General features: G+C 35.2%; 1 protein-coding gene across 1 annotated transcript in view; it reads left to right on the forward strand.

The window, feature by feature from the left end:
• SPEF2 (sperm flagellar 2) overlaps positions 1-24,476 on the forward strand; it is a 65,470-nt gene that overhangs the window by 31,749 nt on the left and 9,245 nt on the right. Inside the window, exons 16-28 of the mRNA XM_074570541.1 lie at positions 355-602; positions 2,362-2,467; positions 3,256-3,413; positions 5,574-5,713; positions 7,190-7,317; positions 7,424-7,562; positions 11,587-11,724; positions 14,209-14,369; positions 15,254-15,437; positions 16,212-16,368; positions 18,914-19,036; positions 20,457-20,595; positions 21,903-22,132. Of these exons, the coding sequence (XP_074426642.1) occupies positions 355-602; positions 2,362-2,467; positions 3,256-3,413; positions 5,574-5,713; positions 7,190-7,317; positions 7,424-7,562; positions 11,587-11,724; positions 14,209-14,369; positions 15,254-15,437; positions 16,212-16,368; positions 18,914-19,036; positions 20,457-20,595; positions 21,903-22,132 (2,051 nt within the window). The remainder of the gene's footprint in view (positions 1-354; positions 603-2,361; positions 2,468-3,255; positions 3,414-5,573; positions 5,714-7,189; positions 7,318-7,423; positions 7,563-11,586; positions 11,725-14,208; positions 14,370-15,253; positions 15,438-16,211; positions 16,369-18,913; positions 19,037-20,456; positions 20,596-21,902; positions 22,133-24,476) is intronic.

Genomic DNA, 24,476 nt, shown 5'->3' on the forward strand with positions numbered 1-24,476 from the left:
TATATTAGTCCCGTTAGTATATTTTAGAGGTACAAAACATTTTGCTATTTGTTACTTCAGTGCAAAAGTTAGTAGAGAATAGTGAAGTTACACCTCTGATCAGTCTCTGTAGAGAGTTTTTTTGAAAATTTTATTTATTAAGACAGCAAAAATTGTTTTGTTTTTGCCTTTTTTCACTCTTAGTTAGGCTTGATGTGATTTTTCTGATTTAAAATTCATTGCTTTGCAGTTTAAGTTTTAATTGTGTCTGTCATATTCTGAATTCAAATTGAAAGACTGCTAGGGCAAGCTCTTCTTTAGGTGTTATTATTATGCTGTCAATTCTCTGTATAATTCTAGTTCTTCTTCTTTTAGCCAAATACCACCAGAGAAGGGGTGGATTGTAGATGGCTTTCCAATGACAATTAATCAGGCAAAGCTATTTGAAAAAGCCTATACAGGGATTGACCCAGAAGCAAAAGATGCACATTCTGGAAAGCTCTCACTTGTTACAGATCCCAGGGCTCCTGACAAGCCTCCTGTTACCTCACCTGCATTTGATGTTTCTGTATTGTTGGATATTTCAGACACCATGGCACTGAACCGTGTGGCTAACTTGAAGTGTAAGTTTCCAACTACTTTTAACCAAGTAGCATAACAAGCAGATTCTGATATGCAAAGATTGCTGTAATACTGAAATGACTAAATTGTGAGTACTTTGCAACATAATAGCAACTTGCATGTTTTAATTAAAAATACTAAATTATATAATATCTGTATTTTCCTCTGACAATTATGAAATTAGTAATCACAATAAATTGTGATTTCTTGACAGCTTTCTTCTCCATTTCTAAGGCCCCTTTTAACTTTAGCTGTCTAAAAGTACGTGAGTAGGTATAAGTAACACATTAATCCCAAACATTATTTACCAGATATACCTGCAAATTATACTTATTGGAGCAAAATGTATTACTGAAAAATTTTTCTACATCTCACTGGATCACTTTCATTAATTGTGCATTATCACCTTGAGTGCCTCCAGATTATTTCAAATACTTTTATTTGATTCAATCAAAGGCAGATCAAAAGTGTGCAAGTGCATATGTATATGCTTGTTTTTATTTGTAGTGAATTCTCACTGTGGCTGAGATAGAAGAGTGGCTGGTGTTAGATATCACATAAAGCAGCAGCCAGAAAAAAAACCACAAGTTACAACAGATGCAGAAATATGCCTCATTACAAATGAGTGTGTGTACACAGTATTTTTCTCCAGCAGACACATTTGGGATGAAGGAAATTATAAACAAAGGGATGTGCCAACATGCATTCCCTGGGAGTGCCAACACTCATTCCCTATTGACTACTGTCTTTGTCTTGCCTTCAGTTAGTCAGTGAACAATCATAAATTGTTAATTTTGGCCAAAAAAAGGCAAAGGTATCACAGACTTTTTGAGGGCTGTTTCCCTTCCAGACCACACATTTTTAATTGCCCTTACTCACCTTGGCGAAACATAAGTTTTTTTCATTAATATGTCCCATATTGTCCAAATTATAAGGAGATTCCTCTTCATTGTTTTCACTGCAGCATTTACATGGGACATGGCTCGATTTAAAGCACCATTTACCTTTAGCTTTTATGTATAGGTAGGAGTGAGGATGAGGAAAAATCATTAGAGCTTCTGCTAACAATGTGGTAAAAATAAATCTGTAGACACTTGAAATTCTTGTTAATTTAAAGATCTTCTGTTGCCAAAACACTTTGACAATGTGATAATAATTATATTATCTCAGAAATCCAAACAGAATTTGTTTTATAACATATAATGTGGTGATTGATAGAAGGAGTCAAAAGAACAATAAAATATCAGAAATCTATAAAAAATGGCTTATTTCTAATCAATTAAAGGTTTTTCTAATTTAGAGAAGACTCAGAGAGAATACTTATTCTCCCAATGCCGTGGAATATCTGCTCGTTGTTACTTCAAGGAAGATTCAGATTAGAGTGGTAAAATACCTTGTAACTGTTAGAGTAGATAAGCCTGAAACAAACCACCCAAAGGAATGCCCCTCTCTACACCTGGAGATTTCTATGACTGCAAAGCATCTATCAGGAAATGTTAGTGCTATGATTGGCTATGCATTTCAACAGAGGAAGAGGCAAGATGCTATCTTCAGGTAGTTTCCAGTTTAATTGTGTATTACTATGATTTTCTCTGACTTTTCCTTTCTTTTTGGAAGTTTGGTACCCAATTTTTAAATTTAGAAATTTAAGATCAAGGAACACTGAAATTTTTCTCTTAATAATTACCTTACTTCAGGCGAGTAACTACCTGCATGTTTGTCTTTTTCAATATGTGTTCTCATATGCTATTTTCCACACAGCAGATAAATCAGAGTCATCTCAAACTGAACAGAAGAACAATCAAAATTCAGATGCTGAAATCCTAGAAGAGAAGATTGACTTAGCCAGGGACCAAGTGCTACAAAGGTATGTTATAGGAAGTACAAAAAAGTTGCCAGATGTGTAGGCATGTAATTAATCTGAATCTCATATGTGATCCATGGTAGTACTGACGTGCCTAATGTTAAGAATTTACTTAGGAGTTTCTCTAATGTGGAGCCTAAAGAATACTTTCATTTTTGGCACAATATAAATAATCCTAGAAGATAAGAATTCATGTTTTGCTTTTCCAAGGTATTCTTCTAAGGAGGATTTCTTTTTCAGATATATATTGCATGAACCATACGTGTATATATATGTATATGTATCTATCTCAGCATAGATATATCAGAGGTACGTCATATAACATGTGAAGTGAAATGCACTTGATTTTCTAAAATGGTATCTCCACTTTTGCATTAATAAAAAACAATTAGTTTTGTATATTTTACTGAATCATTAGGTGTTTACTTTCCATAAATAGCAAAATCAAGAACAATAAGTTTTGTTTCTAAATATTTGAATACTATTAAGTATTTCAGAGTGTTATATTATTGATTATTATTTTTTTATTTGTGATATGAGAAAGTAGGTTTAGCTTGTGACAAGAAAGAGCACAAAATATATGACTAGTTAAAAGTAGGATTTTGAAAATTTTCCTATGTTGAAAATGAAGGGGTTGATGTGATGGGGTATTATTTTACAAAATATATTGCCTGGATTTGTTATAGTATTACATTAGATAGTCTAGTTTTTCTTTTGTTTACTAATTTGGAAAAATGTTTTATTTTCCATTAGTTAGATTTTAATTGTATACATTAATATGATTTTTGTAGAATCTCCAGCTTTCTAGACATGTGGCCAAAATTAGAGAAATGGTTCTCAGTCCATCAAAATATTCTAGTGAAAGTCAATGCAGAGACAGAAGAAAGTCTCGTGTGTGAAACAGTGAAGGAAATCATAAAGGAAGAAATTGCCAAAAAACAGAATAAAAGTAAGATTTACTGTTCTTACCTTTTACAGTTCAGTAAGAAAAGACTTTGTTCTTTATAATTAACACTAATACTTAATATATGTAACTGTACGGAAACATACATTTTCAGTGGCCCTGAAGACTTTGGGGATATGTGAGTTAGTGATAACTGCACCAGAACTCTGAACTTTTCTGTTGTGTTTTTTCCTTTTCAGAGCATATGGACTAATTTCACATAATTATAACGATCGTTTGAGAAAAACTTTTAAAATATTTAAAAGAAAGTGTCAATTGGATTTATTTAAACTCCATGAAGTAAATGATTACTAAATTCAATTATTTTTCCTGGTTTCAACATTACTGTAATATTACTAGCATCTTCAGCATATGTGATAGCATAATGGTGTAAGAAAGACTAACTTGCCATTGTCAGCATATATTCATTTATCATCAGCAGCTTAAAAACATGGATAACTTGGAATGTTTTTGACATGTGTTTTGGTCCATCTTTATTCCATTTTTCCTATTAATCACCCAAAAGGAAAGACTCACTTAAAAATAAAAAAGGGAAGAACATGAAGCATCCAGGGGAGAAGATGCATCAAGTTAACCAGGATAAGCAGACTTCTGAATAGCCAGGTTTTTTCTTCATAATTATTATAGGAAAGTCTTGATGTGTCTTCTACACTCACTCCTGCACAAGGTTTCCAGTTCATGAAAAATTCTTGGAAAAATCACACATAACTGAAAACTGAATGGAGAGGTTTAAACGAACTACCTGGTTGGAATTGGGTTTTTTAAGTGGTTGATATAAATTATAGCCCTGCTGGAGTCAATGGTAAAATTCCTCTTGATGCAAATGGAGTTGAGATTTTCTGGTTAGAACCCAGCTATCTTGTAGAAGTACGATAAGGACTATTTATTCCCCATGAAAAAATAATCCCTGTGATCAGTTAATAATGTCTAGTTTCATATTTGGTTGATAGATTCCAATAAATCATTCACTATTAGGTCTATGTAAGCATAACAGTGGTATGAGTATGTATATTAATTAGTCAGACATCAGTAGCATTCTAGGAGTGACATGGTAAAGCGAAATCCAGAGGTTGGTTCTCAAAGTATTTGCCAGAAGCTGAAGTAGTTGAAATATTTTATATGGCCAAAAGTTTTTTATTCTTATAAACTTAAATCAGGGGAATGACAGCAGTTTTTCCATTGAAGCACTCAGCAAGACAGTGTTTTTCAGAAGCAGATTTGTTACACTTAAAGTAAAACAAAACACATCTATTCTTTAAATGTTAATCTTCTTTCAAACAAAAAGGCAGGATTGTTACGACAGTGGTTTAATGCAAGCCTGTTTATTTTCTTTGAATATTTCCAAATCCACAGGAAAACTGGCAAGAATTCATGCACATGATTCTGAGCAGCTGATTAATGTTAATCTAAAAATCTGGTTGTTGTAGGATCCTTCTGTGGTCGCTGACAAGATGCTGATATCTTTCCAGACATCAGTTCAGATCCTAGGATTGAATCCTGCTCTGAAGTGCTAACTACATTCAGTAGTATTTTGCTATACTATAGATTAGCAGGGTTAGTTTTTCACTTCTTTCTTTCTCTACCACATGATCTTTTCTGTCTCTTTTTTCCCCCTCCATCATCTTTCATACTTCTCAGCTTCTTTTCAGAGTAAGGTATGTTTTCCATATTAGGCCAGATTTACCTCAATTTATCTGTTTGTTTCTTCTTCAATATTTGTTTTTCTTGATTCACTCTTTCTTAAGTCTAGCATGGAAGCTCTTGTCTACAGCTGTTTTTTAATTAAGCAGGAGTCCTTAAAATCATGATAGTTATAATGAATCTCAGAATTGTATCAACACCACTGGCTTGGTTTCCCTGATAAGGAATTGGTTTCATATTCACATAGTAATTCATTATCTTCCTGTTTCTCTCCCAGTGATGGTTTTAGAAAAGTATCAGTCTAGAAAAATATAAGCTTAACTGGAAAGTGAGTTTATAACTATGGCATCACTGATTTGATTAGTATATTTTTTGATGAACGACACCTAAGTAATGAAATATTGAATATGTTCTGTTAATTTGAACTTGTCAGAGTAGTATAGATGTCTGTTTATTGATACTTAAAATACATTTTAAGGTATTAATTGTCTACACATACAAAAGGGTCTGCTGAAGAAATATCACCAGGAAAAAACCTTTTACCAGTTACATATCAAGATCTGCTTCCTCCCGTTCCTGTGGCACCACCACCAGTTGAACCAGGATCAGATGAATGGATTTATGTAGATGAACCACTTCCCAAGGTACATCCACTCATGATTAAGTCTCAGATATCAAAGTATATATTTTTCTCAGTATTTTATGCATAGTCCATCTAAACCTTTTGTCTCATTGCATGTTATTTTCTTTAATAATTTTCAAAGAAAGATACACTAATACTGTATTATAAGTATCTAAAAACACTAATAACAGTTGATACTGAAATACCTAAAATAAGGAAACACTTTAAAATTTTGATCATTTTCTTCTATATTCTTCACAATGATGATGAAGAATAACACATGGATGCCGAAATAATGATACTTTTCAGTATTATGAAATACTAACATAGACTTAACTAGGTCAGTTTCCTGTGTCAGTCAAGGGCCAGTTGTGGATCTCACAGAAAGAATGTCAGAATGCGCAGAATGTGCACTGATCGTTCTGCTAGGATACTTTTTTCTAACACGTTTTCTGTGAGGACACCTTGTAGTTTCCAATAATCTGAAATTTAGGGGTTTCCTGAGATGACTTTATAACTGCATCTTTGTGTTTACTGTCTCTCAATAGACTTTTCTTCCGTGATTATGTCTAGTTGCTTTTTTTGAAGCGATTTACTTTTTGGTGTCCGTGATATAGCCTGTATAACTGTACTAATTCTGAAAAAATGTTTCTTTCTCTTTGCTTTAAACCTGTTGTTTGCTTGGGTCATTTGATGAACCTAGTTCTTGTAACGTGATAAGATGAATAATAATTCTATAATCACTCTCTGAAGGTATTTAAGATGTGAGAGGCACCTGTTACATCTTAATTTTGCTCAGTGTTGCTTTGCCTCTCCAATCCAGTCATAATCTGTTTAAGTCTCCTCATGTGGAGCAGTTCATACGTTCAATCATGATTCTTGCCCTTCTGTCTGTCTGTTTTAGTTTTCCTGTAAATTTTTTGAGGTGGGGAGCTGGGACTGCATGCAGTGTTTGAGATTTAGATTTGAAGGGTGTATAATGATGCTTTGTATTTTGTTCTGTGATTCCTTTCCTAATATTTACCAGTTTTGTCTTCATGGCTGCAATTAGCTCACATATGCTGGGTTCCCTCTGGCCATGGGCTCTATTTTGCATTTCATGACAGTCAGTCAGTCAAGTGTCACTTGTGCAGCACTAAACAGGCAGCTTAGATTTTTACCAGCTTGAACAGTTGTGTGTCAGCAAACTCTGATACGTAAGTACTCACTTAGGATCTTCACTTAGTTTATGAGAATATCCAAAACCACAGATATGGGAGTATTCTGCTGGACTTTTCCATTCATTTCGAGTACTGACACTTTTTTCCAAAGAAATGCACAGGATAAACTATATGGTGGTACAGTGTCTATAACTGGTTGTAAATAGTTGTAAATCACAAGAAATACATGGTGAAAAAAGATCAGTAATATGATTTAATGAAATAATTGTTCTTATATTTGCTAATGCTACAGCTAAATCGGTTACCAATTAATTTTGATATTTTTAAAAAATTTACAGGAGATACCTGATTTTTTAGTACCTTACTGGGAAATGGTAGAAAATTCATATATGAATACCATCAAAACTATACTTAGATGTCTAAGGGATGAACAGCACTCTATGATTTATTACTTAGCAGATGTTAGGTGAGTAAAAATGATATCTTATTGCATTAATATTAGTATTTTGTATTTTCCTGATGACATTATATATGTCTTTTAACATCAAAATTATTTTTACCATAACAAACAGAAAAAAATTCCAGGATTATTTGAAGCGTCCAGATATTAAGCAGGAATTTGTATCTCAGTGGCAATCAGATTTTAATTCTATTACTGATGACCTGAGAGAAGATGAGGAAACAAAAGCAGAACTGCACCAAAGAGTTACCGTAAGTAAATGTCAAAAGTTATAATACACCTTAAAGTATTATTTCATTGTCTACAAGCTCAGTGTAACATGAATGATATTAGTTTACATTTTTTTCCTTTTTACCATCGCCCTTAAACTATGTCACTTCCTCTTGTACATAAAGTGTAATTCACAGTTATTTCTCTGTTTTTTGGCCAAATCTTTCTTCTGTCTTGCTGCTTTTTTCAGATTATACTGTGATATTCTGGCACGTTGTAAAATAAATATTTCTCTGCTTTCTTTTTCTTTATGTTTTATGGTTTTCAGAGATTTACTTACGAGTTTGGACATTTCTATTACATTCACAAATCCTTGCAGTCATTTAGTTTTTCCATAAATGGTATATGCTAATAAATGTTTTCTAAAACTCATTCATACAAAGCAGACAGAATTTCTTTGACATGTTTTGACTCAGATCGATCTTTGCTAGATCATACATGTCCTGAGAGTCCTTCTTCACAAAAATCCATGAGAATAAAGGTACTAACGAGTTCAGATCCAGATTTAACATAGGCAGGAAGTAGAGCTATATTTGAATTTATCAGATTCCCATTTCAGAATAGACATAATTTTTAATCAAAGTTATATCAGGAAATGCTCCCAGAAAAGGGGAAAAAAATACTGGCAACATTGTTAGTTCAAGGGAACATTGGTGGAATCATGGATGAATTCACTGAGATGGAAAAAGCATCGGACCTCCTTTTCTATAGCATTATTTCAATAGAATGAAATAGAGGACTTAAAAATCATCATCCATATTCCTAATTTCTATGAAATGGAATTATAAAAGGACTGGAATCCCTCTGTCCTATGATATAGAAAGCTAAAATTTAAAATATTTGGCGTTTCACTCATAACCAAAATCCATGTTTGACATTGTCCATTTCAAATTAGGTTAAAAGGAGGTGATAGTTCCATATGATAGAGTAAGACGCAAATACTGTGATAAGTCTAAGCACAGTAAGTAAGGCAGTTTCGAGTCAATATATTATTTCTAGAATTTCTGTTTCTGAATGACCCATTCTAGTCCTTGTGGATCCCAAACCTGTAGGTGAATGTGAAGATGAAGGGCTTTTAAGGCCTGCCCATTGTACCTCCCTGAATGTGAGAATTCTGTCATCTGTTATTCCTTGATGCTAGAAAATGAGACAGAGAAAATAAAAAGAGTGATAATCTGTGGAATGTTTTTCCTCAAACATTTTTGGCTTTCCCAGACTGCTCAATTCTGTCATCTCATATCTAGACCCTTTCTGAAACACTATCCACACTGGAAACTGTCAGCTGTGAAACCTGAAAACCAAATTTATATGCTATCAACTAGAAAATGTAAAAATCCACCCCATTTTGTTATGTATGAAAAGTTCGTCAAAGGCCTAGAGCTCAAAGGGCAGCCAAGGCTTTGGCATCCCAAAGGTCCAAACTCAGAATCACTGTGGATAAAATACACCTCAGCAGCCCATCTGTGATAGGCTGGCTTTCAGCAATTACTCCAACTTCCCTCTCACTCCATTGCTATCATTGAACGTGGTCAGCCACTTGGTCCCACTACTCTTTTTCTAGATAGGAGAGGACTTAGCACATGCAACCTTTTTTTAATTTTTTTCACCTGCCTGTGTACAGGGAAAGGAGGGAGAAGCTGCTTGACTTTGAAAAGAGGATGAGAGGTGGGAGAGAAAGAGACTCATAAAACGTGCTTTTAGCTTCTCCCAGATTAATATACCTCACTGTCTCCCTCTCCAGTTGTCTCCACTGCTTACGGTAAATCAAAACTATGACTTGAATAATATGAAAACCAAGAAGAAAATGTTTCTTCTTATGTGTCTCAGGAAGGAACTGGAAACAACTGTGTATCAGTTTGTACAAAACAGTTTGTTTTGTTTGTATAGTACTGGATTTATGTGGCAAAGTTTTGGTAGGAGAGGGTCTGCAGAGGTGCCTTCTGTGGGAAGGCATCAGAGGCTGCCCCCATGTCAAACAGAGACAACGCCATCTGGCTCCAAGATGGACCTGCTGCTGGCCAAAACTCAGTCAGCAGTGGTGGTTGTGCCTCTGTGACAGTATACTTAAGAAAGGGTAAAAAACACCGTGTGGCAACTGTGAGGGAGGAGTGAGAAACTACTATGCAGTCACCAAGGTCAGTAAAGAAGGAGGAGGAGGAGGTGTTCCAGGCACCAGAGCAGAGTTTTCCCTGCAGCCTGTGGAGAAAACACAGGTTGTTCTGCTACAGCCATGGAGGACCCCATGCAGGAGGATGTAGATGTGCCATGAAGGGACTGGCAGCCTGTGGAGAGCCCACAATAGAGCAGGCTCCTGGCAGGGCCTGTGGCCCATAGAGAGGAGCCCACACAGGAACAGGTGTTCTGGCAGGACCTGTGGCCCATGGGAGACCCACACTGGAGCAGGATGATTCTGAAGGACTGCACCCCATGGAAAGAACCCACACTGGAGCGGTTCTTGAAGAACTGCAGCCCATGGGAAGATCGTACGCTGGAGAAGTTAATGAAGGACTGTATCACATGACAGGGACCAAAGAATGTGAGGAGGAAGGAGCGGTAGAGACAATGCATAATGAACTCACCACAATCCCCTATGCCCCATCCTCCCTGCGCCACTTCGGGCGCAGGAGGTAAAAGAGTCAGGAGTGAAGCTGAGCCTGGGAAGAAGAAGGGGTGGGTGGAAGGTGTTTTTAGTTTTGTTCTATTTCTCACTATTCTGCTCTGTTATTAAGTGACAATAAATTAAATTAGTTTTCCCAAGTCAAGTCAGTTTTGCACGTGATGGCAATGGGTGAGTGGTCTTCCCACGATTATTTTGACCCACAAGCTTTTCTATCATATTTTCTCCTCCTGTCCCTATGGGGAGGAGGAGTGATAGAACAGCTTGGTGGGCACCTGGAAGGCAGCAAAAGTCAACCCACCACTGCAAAACAGGTAAGTTGTATGCTTATATCTTTTTTATTCAGTAGCATATCCTTATGTGTGTATCCTACAATGTGGACAACCATGAATATGTGATAGCCTTCACCTTGGCTACTTTCTATCCATGCCATCACTGATGTGTTAGGTATCCCAAGGCCTACTCATTTTTCAGCTCCCCTGTGGCTTTTATCCAACAGAGGACAACTGGATTTGTCTGAAGTCTTTGAATGGGGGGAGAGAAACAGGATCTGACATATTAGGCTGAGACCAAGACCTGGTGAATATGGAATCACTTATCTGAAGCTTAAGGTCCTCATTGCAGGGCTGGTAGTCTGGAACACCTTTTTTCTTTATCCTGAAACAGGTCAGGAGGGGTAGAACTTATTGGAGCCTGAAAGACAGCTCATCTTAGCCTGCCTTAGCACTACATTTAACAGCACTCTTCTCTTCCCATCACCTTTTATTACATAGAGGTCTGTTACTGCTTCCAGGTAGAGATGGCAATGAGGAACAGAGGGTTTGCATGCAAGTTGTATGCTTAGTAGGTCTTCATCCTGTCAGTGAACCACATACTGCTGTTATTAGATGTAGTCACTAGTTGAACAGCCCATAGTTATAAAGAATGTTAAAGAAAAATGGCTATCCAAATTGGAAGAACACCTGAACTCTGACATAATTTTCTCAGAATTTTTCATATTGCACATCCCCTTATTCTTCTTACAAGTGTATTAGCAAAACATTCAAGTGGAAAGTTGTTGGAGCGGTTGGGAGCTTAGCTACTCATATTCTCATATCTGTCTAGTTTAGATAGGCCTTCTCTGCCTGAGGAAAGCAAGGCAGCCTACATGTTCATCTCATACCTTTGTATTCTTCTCTCTGGTACATCTGTAAAGCTACTTTCTGTCAGCTCTCTGTCAGCACATGTCTTGTTGACCTGGCTTTGACTTTTATAACAGGAAAGAAAAAGCCTCAAATGGGAAGATGCCCTATGCAAACAGGCAAAACCTATAATTTTTAATAATAAGTATAAAAAGGTATGTAAGTCTTCTTTCATAGTTATTTCTCATACTTGATTTTGTGTTTTAGGACCTAAGAGATCTTCTCTGGGATATTTGTGATAACAGAAGGGAAGAAGCAGAGCAGGAACGTACTGAAATCATGAATGATGGCTGGTTACCAGATCACAGGGGGATTGCAATGAACCATTTCTTTTCACTTATGCAGGTATGGATCTACTACGGAGTCTGCAGTCGAAGGGGACAGTGAATTAGATTTGGAGGACAGTAGGCCTCAGAGGAATTTCATATGGTTGGCTCCAAATAAGTGAGGAATTGAGAATTATATGAGCAAATGTTCATGCCTCTTCTGAATTTATCTAGAAAGTTAAGAGACAAAAAGTAGATGACATTTCCATACATTTAACTGTTTGGCAGGCAGTAAAGGTTAGGAAAAATCCATTGTTGTTGTCCAATCCCCCAAACTTTCAACCTGTAGTGTATAGTGCTACTTTTTGCAATTTTGTCAGTCCAGTGAATCATCTGAGTTTTGTAACAGAAATGTTAGAGTTCTTTATCTTTCTGTGATCATATTGACATCTGCTATTAATTTACAAATTTCATAACTCACTGCTGTTATAGACCTACCTGCTGTTAAGGTTGTGCTGTATTTCCCATGTCATAAAATTATTTCAGTTGTAACTTCACCAGTGTGGCTTGAAATTTTACCTACACACTGATAAAGAAATTTGCAAGGAATGTTTTTGAGAATGTGATGTCATTTGTTGCTCTTGAGAAAATCCATTCAAATATGACCCAGCTTTCACACATCTAACCTTTTCAAGACACCATCTTCAATTGGTTCTCCCACATTAAGCCATTCTTCTCATTCAGCCTGACTATAAATTACCTCAGTAAAGGTAAGTACTGAAGTAAAGTAAAATTTCCCTGTGACTGCTGTTCTAGGTGCATAAATTTGGTTTAAGGCTGGACTGAACTGGAATAGACTAGTCTAGACAGGCTTTTCTGTAAACTGAGTGACCATTCTTTGAAAGTTTTGGCAACTTTAAAGACAACAATGAAAACAATGCCTTAAACACATGCCGTATTATGCTAATTTGGCTGAAAAATCAGGCCTAAACAGCTTAGGGTGGGCTTCCTGCCCCTTAATCCTCTGTGTTATTTTTATATGTTTAATAACAAGGGAACCACTCTCTTACCTCATGTGAGTGTTGTGGTGATTTAAGTAAAGTTCGTGAAGTAGTCAGTTGCTATAGTAAGGAAATTATTATCTCTGTTTTCAAAGAATCTAAATAATGCCCAAATAGTGACTTAAGGCCACTGCCTAAAGAGAGAGGTCTGAATATCAAATAGCTGCTGACTAACTGACCCAGGATGACTAATTCATCCTGTAATTAGGATATTTATAGGCGTGAGTATTTAAAAATTATGTTCATAAGGGAGCCAAGTGAAAGTAGTATTGCTCAGCTTAAATCTTTTATTTTTCTCCTTTTATATTCCTGTATAGCTTTGCAATCCTAATTCCCTTCTAGCAGAATTTCATGGACATGTATGATGGCAGTCTAGAGGAGAATCACTATGAATCTAATTTGATCTGTCTTGTGTGGATATGCAGAATAGACATTTTAAATTATAAATATATATATTAACTATGTATAAGCTTTTATTTTCCTAAAGAAAAATGCAAAGGAAACCATTTTTGCTTTCTTTACTTAATATATAGTCCCCAAAATAAATGAATTATTAGTGCTAAAACTACAGAACTAAAAATATAATAACTATACCTTTATGTTATGGGTTTGTTTGAGAAGCAGCCATAAATAGGCTTCTTTGGGCTTGAGCTCTCTGTGGGTTTTTCTGTGGGAAGTTATATATATTCCTCACATGTCTCTGTTACCGTATGAGCACATCGATTTGTATAAATGCTGTTTATCAGATTTATTTCCACCTTTCTGTGTACACACTGTTATACTTGAAGATATTTTCTCCTTAACTTATGGATAAGTGCTGGCTTACACCACAAAGGTTTTTTCCTTCGTTTTGTGAATGTGGTTTTGTGCATTTTCCCATGAATATTTAGTACTGTTTTGTCAGTTAGAAACTAACACCGCACTATATCAATAAATCAAAGCATGACAGGTGTTAGAGGTTTTTTGAGTCTTACTTGATTTCTTCCAAGATGATTCACACAAAAAAAATCTTCAAGACGCTTAGGTGTGTAAAGTCAGTTGATTTCTTTGGTCCAGAAAAACTGTATGTATGGCTTTTAAAATTTTCTCCATCACTTAACCCTTTTTATTTTATGCTACTAAGGATTTTTCTTCTTTTGGACAAAAAGATCTCTATAATTTGTTGGTACTAGTACACTTGCTACTATAGAAATACATATACATGAAAATATGTAGTAATTAAATTTAATTCATCAAACTTTATTTATTGTAAATAATTTTTCTATTCTAACACCTAAGATTTTTATTAATCCGTAGAAATACCAATGTGAAGACATTATAGGTGCAAGTAGCAATATGCATTGATTGTGTTTGAATATGTATTTGAAGTATGCATTTGAATATGTTGTATTTGTTGCTCTCCCTCAAACTATTAGGATTTAGAGTTGCTTCTGCTGTCATATATTTAAAAATGTAACCGAAATTTGTTTTGAGTTGCAATGTTTCTGTCCTTTCTTCTTGAGGTTGAAGTGGATCGTTTCCAAGATACAAAGAAACTTCTTCATGACTATTACAGGGCAATGGAAGGAAAAATCCCTACAGAAGATGGTCAAGATTTTACTAGAATCCCATTGTTAGATATTGTTGATGTAGAGCAGGAAGAAGATCAAAACAAATCCAGAAGGTAGACATGCATTATTATACAAATACCAATAAACATAACACACTGATAGCTTTGCATATGTATGAGGGAATATATATGTGTATATTTCAAAGGATGGGGAAATAAGAATTTTAACTAGGGCTTATAGTCAAATAATTAATCTTGAGTCATCTTATATGTTTAATTTATCCCTGATTTTTTACTGTTTTGCCTATATGATTTTCACAAATGCAACCTGAATTATAAAGCATTGTAAAGCTGCCTTGGAAAGAAATTTGCTATAGAAATGTTTCCTACTTCCCTCCATGTTGCTGACTGTTGCCAGCACAATCCTCACATAAATAAGTTAAATATTAGTATGGCACATTAACAGGTTTAAAATTTACACAAACAAACATAATTGAATGAAAATTCAATGTAATGAAAATATAAATCAAAGTAGCCTACAAAGATGCACAGAACTGAATGCCATATTAGAAGGTAAGGGACACCATCAAATAATTTCACAATATGAAAATGCTGTCAACAATGACACCTGCTTTTTTAAAATACAATTCATTTGAAAACTGTCTGAGTTACGAGGCTGTGCTTCTAGCCCATGTGTAATATATCAACAGATCACACAGTCATTTGACGTAGTTTTATCCATCTATTATTATTCCTTAGCATCTGTAGTTAAACTAGACAGTTATCTTGTCATTCACATATTTCACCACTTTTGATCGTAAGTTCATCCCTTTTCATAATGAAAGTTCATCCCTTTTCAGTTCAACAGTTCATCCCTGTTCTTATGGCAAATTTTGAAAATAGAATTCTCATTCTCTTAACATATTCTCCAATGTAGTTATAAATTAACACTTTTTATAGAAGGGGGTGTGAGTTATGCCTTATATTTTATTTTTAAGGATTCCTCTAGTTTCTTGGAAACTGTCTTCACCAGAACTAAGTATTACCAAATCAAAAAGCAAGGGAACTCTACAGAAGAGTGCTAAGGATGAGAATTCTGAGAATGGAGCAGCCACTTTTAGGAAAGATGAAAATCTTATCACTGATACATGGCAAACAGCAGTAACAGCAGTATCAAATATGGTAAGGAATATTTTATTTACTTAAACATTTCTGGATCAGGCAGTCAAAGCCTCCCATTCAGTACGCAGCCTACACACACAGCGTTCACAATGTGTATCTCAATTTCATACCTCTTGCTCCACCACTGATATTTCCATTGAATATGTTTCTTTGAGGAAAATGTTGGAATCTGTGTATTATCAGCACCATTATTTATAACTGACCCTTTCATTCCATTACTGAGAGAGATACTTTGAATGTTGACCCTCTATATCTCCTTGCATGATAAACTCTCCTCTTATCCCTCAACACAAGTGTGAGAAGAAGGACAAGTTTTATGCTGTGATGCAATGTTCGCACAAACCTTTTGCAATTTCAAAACTTCTGTTTTATGTATAGCTAAAAGTAAATTAGGTGGGCTTTTCAAATGGTTGGTTTCTAGGTTCACTTTTTCTTTTCTCTTTGATCATTTCAAAATAAGTACATTTCTGCACCCTTACAATGTAAGTATAGTCTTGCTTTACATACTGTTGATTCTTACTTTTCTCACTTTTTCCTAAAGCGCAGGTAATGGGTTACAGGAATTAAAGCCACTATCTCTCTGTCTTGCATTTTTGCTGTAGATTTTTATTTTTTATAAATAACAAAATGTAATCAATTTAATTAGTTAAAATATCTTCTTTTATTTATGTGTGTATGTCTCAGCAAGTACTTTCAGTAAGTATAGGCTATTAAAAACAGTAGTTGCACAGTGTTAATACTATATACTTTACAATGTGTAACCATTGTGTCAAGGTAACAGCTGAAATACAGTCTAAAGAAGTGGAGGAAGAAAAAGAACAGCAGCAGCTAGAAGTGAAGGAAGATCTGAAATCTTCACAGACACTGAGAGGCAAAGCTACTGGGAAAGATGCCAAAAAGCCTCCTTCCAAATCAGCTGCTAAAAAAAAAGGTATTTGAAATCCAGACTTTGTTTTAGCAGTGCTTGACATTACTGAAATGTAAATATGCCTGTAATACAGAAAAGAGTAAGTCAAGACATTTCATTTGGATTTAATTTCTTTTTTGAAATGTCAAATGTAACGTGAAATCAATGTGAAAATCTGGTAGTGATAAAAGAGTGCAGAGGCTTTTGAATGGCAATTGCATTTATTTAATCATGTGTGTTGTCACTATTATGTAGGAATAAATATTCTAAATAGAACCTAGAAAGTAAATATTGATTTTTCTCCAAGTGCTGTTCTGGAAATGAATGGTTAGAACTAGTTTATCAAATTAAATTAAATTCCATTAAACCCTGACTACTTTCCAGTCATAAGTCAAAATATTTCAAATATTAAAATAAAAGTACTGGAACAGAATTGGTAAATTATCCAATACCCCAAGATATTTTGGAATTAATTTATCAGCCATACAGTAGCATGAATCTGGTTCATCATTTTTATGTAAAACTGTAACATGGTGTAAATAAAGAAAATAAAATTTAATGGCTTATGTTGTCCTAAAAAAGAGCAGACTCCCATTAACGTAGATCTAGGTATCCTGGGCTGCATCAAAAGAAGCAAGGCCAGCAGGCTGAGGGAGGTGATTCTGCCCCTCTGCTCCACTAGTCACTCTGCACCCTCTAGGCTGGGGAGGGACTCTTTATGAGGGAGTGTAGCAACAGGATGAGGGATAACGGTTTTAAACTGAAAGAGGGTAGATTTGGATTAGATATTAGGAAGAAACTCTTTACTGTGAGGGTGGTGAGGCACTGGAACAGGTTGCCCAGAGAAGCTGTGGATGCCCCATCCCTGGAGGTGTTCAAGGCCAGGCTGGATGGGGCTTTGAGTAACCTGATCTAGTGGGAGGTGTCCCCACCCATGGCAGGGGGGTTGGAACCAGATGATCTTTAAGGTCCTCTCCAACATAAACCATTCTATGATTCTATGATCTTGCTCATAGGCCTGGCAAGAATCTGTCCAACCAGGAGAGAATACAAAACTTTATTTGCAAAAAGGGAAACAGACCTAAAAACCCTTATCTCTTTAGCCTAGCAATTTAGGCAGTTGACTGGATGGAATCCTGGCATGCAATGTTGTTTATACATTTTTTCATAAATACTTCCTTGAGCAGGTAGTAGTTTAAGTAACTTCCACTTCTTTCTGCAAAATGTCATAGCTCCAGCAGGAAGCAAGGCTAGTAGCCTAAACCTTCTATCTTTTCTAAAGACATTCTACATAACAAGAGAGGGTCTCAAGCACTGTGGGTGTGCGGGTAGCCTAAAATTCAGGTACTCCGTTTCCAAGAAAGAAAGCTGTAACCGCAGAACTATTATGCATAAAGCATCTGACTTTTTTTCTTTGACGGACATTTTATTTGCACTGTAGTCAGTGCTCTCGCTCTGGTTGATTCTGCTTGTAGTACAGTGAACAAGTATAGCTCTGCTCACAAAATCACAAAATCATAAACTGATTTTATATATATATATAAACTATATATATGTATAGTTTATATATAGATATATATAAACTATATAGAATGATATAGTGCAAGTAGAACTCAGCTGTGCATTCCTCAGGGTAGAAGATGAAGTATCAGCTGATGTATCTGTAACTGAGGTATCAGCTTTAATTTCATGGCAAAAACAGTGTTACTGTAGTGCTCCTCTAACACAAGGATTCCCTAGGATATAGCTATAGGCTAGTAACTGGGTGATACAACTTATCACATGTAATTTTATCACTTCTAGATTTGACCATTTGCTTTATGTGGACCCTATATATCATGCAGATGTCATTTTTTTTTTTTTTCTATAACAGCTCCGTCTGCTTTTCTGCTGGGACAAAGCATTTATAAATATTGTAGTATTTTTGATGAATAGTCAAAATGTCGTGACTGCAGAATTTCATGCAGTCATGAACACGACAAAATATCTTTACAATGTCTGTTCTTAGATATGTAAGTTAAAACAAGCTGCAAAAGAAGCTAACAGAATGGTTTAGAAAAGCAGGAAATAGCATACCTCTTTTTGTTTTTCTTTTGACATAAAACTAAACTTGAATTTGCTCTAGAAGGAGCAGCTATCATTTCAGTAAGTTTTGTTTATGTGCTGGTCATGATAAATTGGTAGATTTTATGGACATTTTGGCCACCTATTATCAGAACAGAAGCATGATCACATGATCACAACTCAGTCATGATTTTCTGTTCAGAAATACATTTTAGGATGTTGTTTAGCCAATTTTAATACAGTTGTTTATGCTGGAGTAATTTTATGCAGTGTTAATCTTAGCATATTTTACAGATGTAAATCACATTTGAAGAAATCTAAATATGTTATGTTGACATAAGACACCTGAGTAACCACCTTTGTATTCTCATAAATGAGCACATCAAATAAGCTGGAAAGTGCCATTTTTCATTTTAAAAAGTGTGCTGTCTTGTGAGTGCCTGTGTACGGATACACATACTTACCAGCAAAGTCCAAAGACTGAGAGAGGTTTATTTTCCTGCAGGGCGACCTTCTACTGCATCTGTCCTTGAAGTCAGTCCATTTCCTATGACCCCAGAAGAATTAAAGAAACAAGAACTGAAACTTAAAATAAAGCAAGAATATTTCAGTGCCTTGAAATATGAGGGTATGTTACTGTCTGGTTACTTACACTGGAGGGTGATTGTTATTCCCAATTTAAGTGCTGTAATAGACAAAACTAGCCAGAAACTCTAGGAAAGATGGATGGATAAGTACGAAAAAGGAGGGGAGGGAAAGGAGTGTCTGGAGAAATCAGGATTTTTTTTTAGCGTAGTAGTCATCAGTGATTTTGTGGTAAGTATATTTAAAATAGAAATGTGTTTTTCATTCTTCTTTTAGTTCTCTTCTGTTTCATTTCATATAATTTTATTTTCCATGACTAAGCAAGTATTCATCATGAGAGAATAAATTTCACATTGGTGGTTAGCCACTCTTCAGTATTCAATTGAATTAAATTCAATATTTGAAATGCTTTGATTTGGGAAAGAATTTGCTGGCAATTATGTAGTTCATTGGTGCTCTTCTCTCTGATTCTCTCTTCCTCAAGCCACATGGGATTCAAGCAAGAAGACACAGATTTTGTTTATTCTTGCAAACTCCTTTCCAGACAGATCCTTCACAAAACCTATGTATTGTTCAGTTGTTCTTTCCCTTTGTCTGTCTTACCCAATAACTTCTGATTGCAGCCAAAAATAGACGTCTGAAAAAGAGAAGTCCCAACTTGAAAATGGGTTGAAATTTTTTTTTAAAATGGGTCTAGACTAGAAGAAAAAGATCTCTTTCTCATTAAAGGGAATTAGAACCTAGCTGTTAGAGATTCTGTTTGGCAACACTTCGCAAGCCCATCATCATGTATGTTACCTCCTTGCCAGGCTAACTTTTGCATAGTATTTATTATGGATAATAGAGGGCAAACAGCCATTAATGAATAAGGTTTCTTTAGGTCCACACCAGACCAAATGCTTGTACACTTACCACTTTCAACATGGTTTAATCCAAAAGCAGTTTAGAAATAAATATTCTAAGATCTTGGGATAATAAGGAGAGGAATGGTAGTTACTTTGAAGATCTTAACATCATGACGACAAATTTTAAAGGGTTGGAGGACAGAAGCAGAAGAGCAAACCTTTATTGTGATTAACATACATAATGATTTGGATGCTGTTTCTTTAAAATTTACCCATAACGGAGTACTCACACTTGCATCATTAAGCTTCTAGGTCTTTTGCTGGTTAGTGTTAATTTAGTTCAATGTCACTGTCTACTTAAACATCCCCTGCACCTCAATATTAGTTTTATTAAGATATTTGTTACCTTGTGAATTCAGATGTTTATAGGAGACACGCTTTTGTAAAATAGATAGTGCAATAGAGGTGATTCTGAAAAATAATTTGTTCAAGAATATGAGAAATTAAATAAATATTTTACTGCCTAAAAATAGGTTAACATGTTAAACTAGATGCTTATGACAGAATTTTCCTCACATTTTATAAATATTAATTATTATGATGTTACTGTTTAAACAGAGGTAGCCACAAAATCTCGACTAGATCTTATAAAAGAAAAAGCTTTAGCATGTGTTGAAGAACTAACAATGAAAGCAGAAGAGGCTTATAAAGATATGGAAAAGTGGCTTGGATCCAGGTTCTTGGCAGAAATGTCCAGGTAATGTATATCCAAATTTAAACAGGAACCTTCTTTTTAAAACTAGACTATGCTAGTAAAAATAGGTGTTTATATAGAAGCAAATCATTTGGAAAAAAATGTTCCATTTCATGAACTCGAATTTAATTTTATCTTAAATACCTGGATGGTAATAACTCATTCCTTCGATGATTAGAAGGTTCAACTGGCAGCAGTAGAGGTAATTATCAATTCTGCAGATTTAGAAGATTTACAAGCATCAGCAGACAACCAGTTATTCCATTTAGTAGGAGCCTCTATATCAGTTCAGTAGCTTCGTTCACTTTGAATTGGGGGTTATTTTGTTTCCTGCATTTTACACATGCTGGAAAACTCCACCTACTGTTATTGCCAGCATGTGTAACATTTCTCAAAGTTATTTCAAGGTCCATTAAAAAAAAATTATTCTTCTTTGCAATTTTTCTGTGCTAGTAAGTAAATATGCTTGGGACCACTCTGTGACACTTAGGACATCTGGCATAGAATGTCCTTTGTCCATATCATTAAAGGATTTTACTCTCCAAAAGAAAGGGGTTGCTTTGCCTTTTGGAAAATGTTTCTGGCCTGTACTAACCTTTGAAGCATACCTGGGACAGTGCTAGTTGATCCATGTCAGGGCAAGACCAAGATAAGAGACATGCATGTAGGATGTGGAGGCTGTAACAGGCAATAACTCAAAGAGGCTGGACCTCTGCCTCCCAGCCAATTTTATTTGCTCTGATGACAACAAACACTACTGAAGACAAAATATTTACATAACATCATGTCCTTTAACCTGCCACCCCATGCCAAACCTGTGTCTAGTGGAAAGTTATAGACACCTGATGTCTTTCCCTGTATAAATTGTACTCATTCACTTGAAACGGGAGTTCATATGCCCCTGCACAATGCTGCTCTAGAAAGTGCTTTGTACATCTAGGATGTAGGGGCAGAGCAGAAAAAAAGGCATCAAAATAGGCTAAAAGATGATTACAGATAGAATGTGTATGGTCCACCCCTAGAAAGTTTATGGAACAAAGAATGTCTTGTCCTTTCATATTTTTCCATCAGGTCTCTTCTGTGGCTTAGATCTGCCTTTATATAAATTTCTTACCACAGTCAAAAGATTTCTTCCTGCCAGAGGAGGAGTACACTTCATAACAATTTTGCTGAGTACAGAATTCACAGAGAGGATTTGTAATTCTTTCTTCAGTAAAGCTGTCAAAGTGCAAACACACTAAAATTTGAACCTAAGTGATTAACATTGTGCATTAAAAGTATTCATTGTTTTCTTCATTTATGTTTCACAGTGTTGAAAAGATGATTGAGGTTGCACGACATCATATTGAGAGTTCTAGCAAAATCCAATGTGAAATTGCTTTAGAAGAAACAGATTTCTTCATCCGCAGTGATGTAAAAGTGATTCCTGACCCTGTTCCTTTACCACATGTTCCACACGTAGAAACCTCTGGAAGTGGTTCTCTAACTATCTCACAACTTACTACACTCCATAAGCAGTTTCTACAGGTGGCACCTAAAGGTAAGAAAAATTTTTCCTTTTCACTCCTGAAGGACTGTTAGTTACCTACTTAAAATTTAAAGTAACTGCTGATAGCTACTAAACATTAGTTACCTATATTGTTAAAGATCATACTACAATTAAAGATCCTGCTACATATAGAAGTAATTATATGTATAAATATGTATATGACATATTATATATATAATATATATTACATATATATATGCATATATATACACACATATAATATATATACATATATATTACATGTATAAAAACATATAAAAGTAGTGCAGAATATCGAAAATGTGAAACACCAGACCACTTGAAAGATTTTAATGTCTTTGCTATGGGCTTTATATCCTCAAGACCATGTACTTAATATTCCTCTAATAGGTGTCTCTGTAATATGTTTTCAAGAGTGGTACGAATGATGCTTGCTTTGCCTAAATATGCAAGTCTTTAATGTGTTTCCAGATTCATAGCTCAGTGAACTCTGAAGCTGTATTATTTTAATACACATTTTAAAAGGAATCAGTATTTTCATGAAACTATTCTATAGGGTCTATTGTAGCTATTAAACATTACATTCTTCAAGTCAATGTGTGTCAGTTGTTTTGGGTGATTTGCAAATGTTAACTCAGATATGTTTTTTTTTTTTCCTTTGTACGTGTATTTACTGTGTGTCTACCCTCGAATTATGGGAACCTTAGGCTTAGGATGCTTGAAAAGACTTTCCTGCGTAACTTCCTACTGCTGTATAAATGTTACAAAATAATTTTGGTAAGACAGTTTTAAACTGAGGTGGAAAGTATGTATACACATATTTGCAGAGGGTTTCATTACGACTAGTGTTCCATGTTATAATTGTAATTTTGGTATGATTGCCACCAAGATCATGAAATACAATATGTAAACATATGCTTACAATTTTGGAGCCAAGTCTTCTAATGTAATAAGACTACAAAGGCCGAATGAAATTGAATTTAATTCTTTATTCAGAAATGCTTTTCATGTACATTTATGGAGAAAATCCAATTACCTTTTGAGTATGAACCCATTTTAGGCAGAAAGATGTTTACTGTTTTCCTTTAGAGATGCATATCATCTTATCTATAGTGTATGAGCGTGGGTGTGTGCGTAAGCACTCCAAATTCTTCTACAGAGATTAATTTAGCAGATAGTATTGCATATATAGGGCCATGTGAAATTAAAAATCTGTACATTTGTAATTATTAGATAGTGCCATAGAGGTGAAACACAGATACCAGTATGACTGGTGATTCCACTTGAAAGTTTTCCTTTATTTTTAAATCATGTATTCATTAAGATAAACTAAAAAAATTTGTCTAACACAAACTCTAATATTCTTGGGGTGTTTAACACAGAAAAGCTATTTTCCTTGTAAATTAGTAACAATTGGCAAGAAGACAAATGACATCTTTATTTTTTTACAATATTGTCCTTTTTATGATAATATATTCACTAAAATGACCCAAGAAGACTTGCATGACTATCCAAAAAGGTAAATATCTTGACTCAATAGTCATCAGACAGTAAAAGTATGCAGTCGTATATTCTCTGGGACAATGGTAAGGAATTATAGTTTCAAATAAGGTCCCAAAATACATGCAACAGCATTCTTCTACTGTCTTGTGATTACTAAGTCAAGATATTTACATTTTTGGATAGCCAAATTAGGATGGGAAGCCACAAGCTGTGCAAGTCATCTTTAAAATACTTCCTCCCGTTCTCTCACACACTTTAAGTCTGCATAAATCACATCCCAGATTTCCTAAGGCAACCACTCCCCTTTCCTATAAAGACATCATAGGAAGAGTTAAATCCTTTCCCTCCTAAAACATCGGGAATATTTCACATCCTTCTGTCTCCTCTTGTTCAATAGAAGGCTCAACAGAAAATACATGCCTCCTCAGTAGTTAGTCTCTTACTGAGACGAAGAGGGAAAAATACTAAAGCACCCAGCGCACTGTCAGTGAAACTGTTGGACAGCAGCTCTAGAGGAGATACGAAAAATAAGAAACTAATCCCTGCCTTTCAGAACCTCTAAAGAGATCTAGATTTGCTGTCAAACATCTTAGTCTTCTAATTCTTACTCACCTGAGCAATCCTCTGAGCACACAAACAAGCGCTTGAGGCATAGACTATAGGGCATGTCTAAACAGAATAAATCTACCAATCTTCTGTGCTATGTAAATGGCAAAATTCCTAAAGTTTTTCTGAAAATGGAATATTAGACTTATTTTCTCTAGCATTATGGAGATTACACAAAGAAGATTTTTACCTAGAAATCCAAGCAAAACAAAGAGTAACAAAGGAGAAATTACTATATTGGAAGAAA

This window comes from Larus michahellis, chromosome Z (assembly GCF_964199755.1).
Source record: "Larus michahellis chromosome Z, bLarMic1.1, whole genome shotgun sequence".
NCBI classification, from domain to species: Eukaryota; Metazoa; Chordata; class Aves; order Charadriiformes; family Laridae; genus Larus; species Larus michahellis.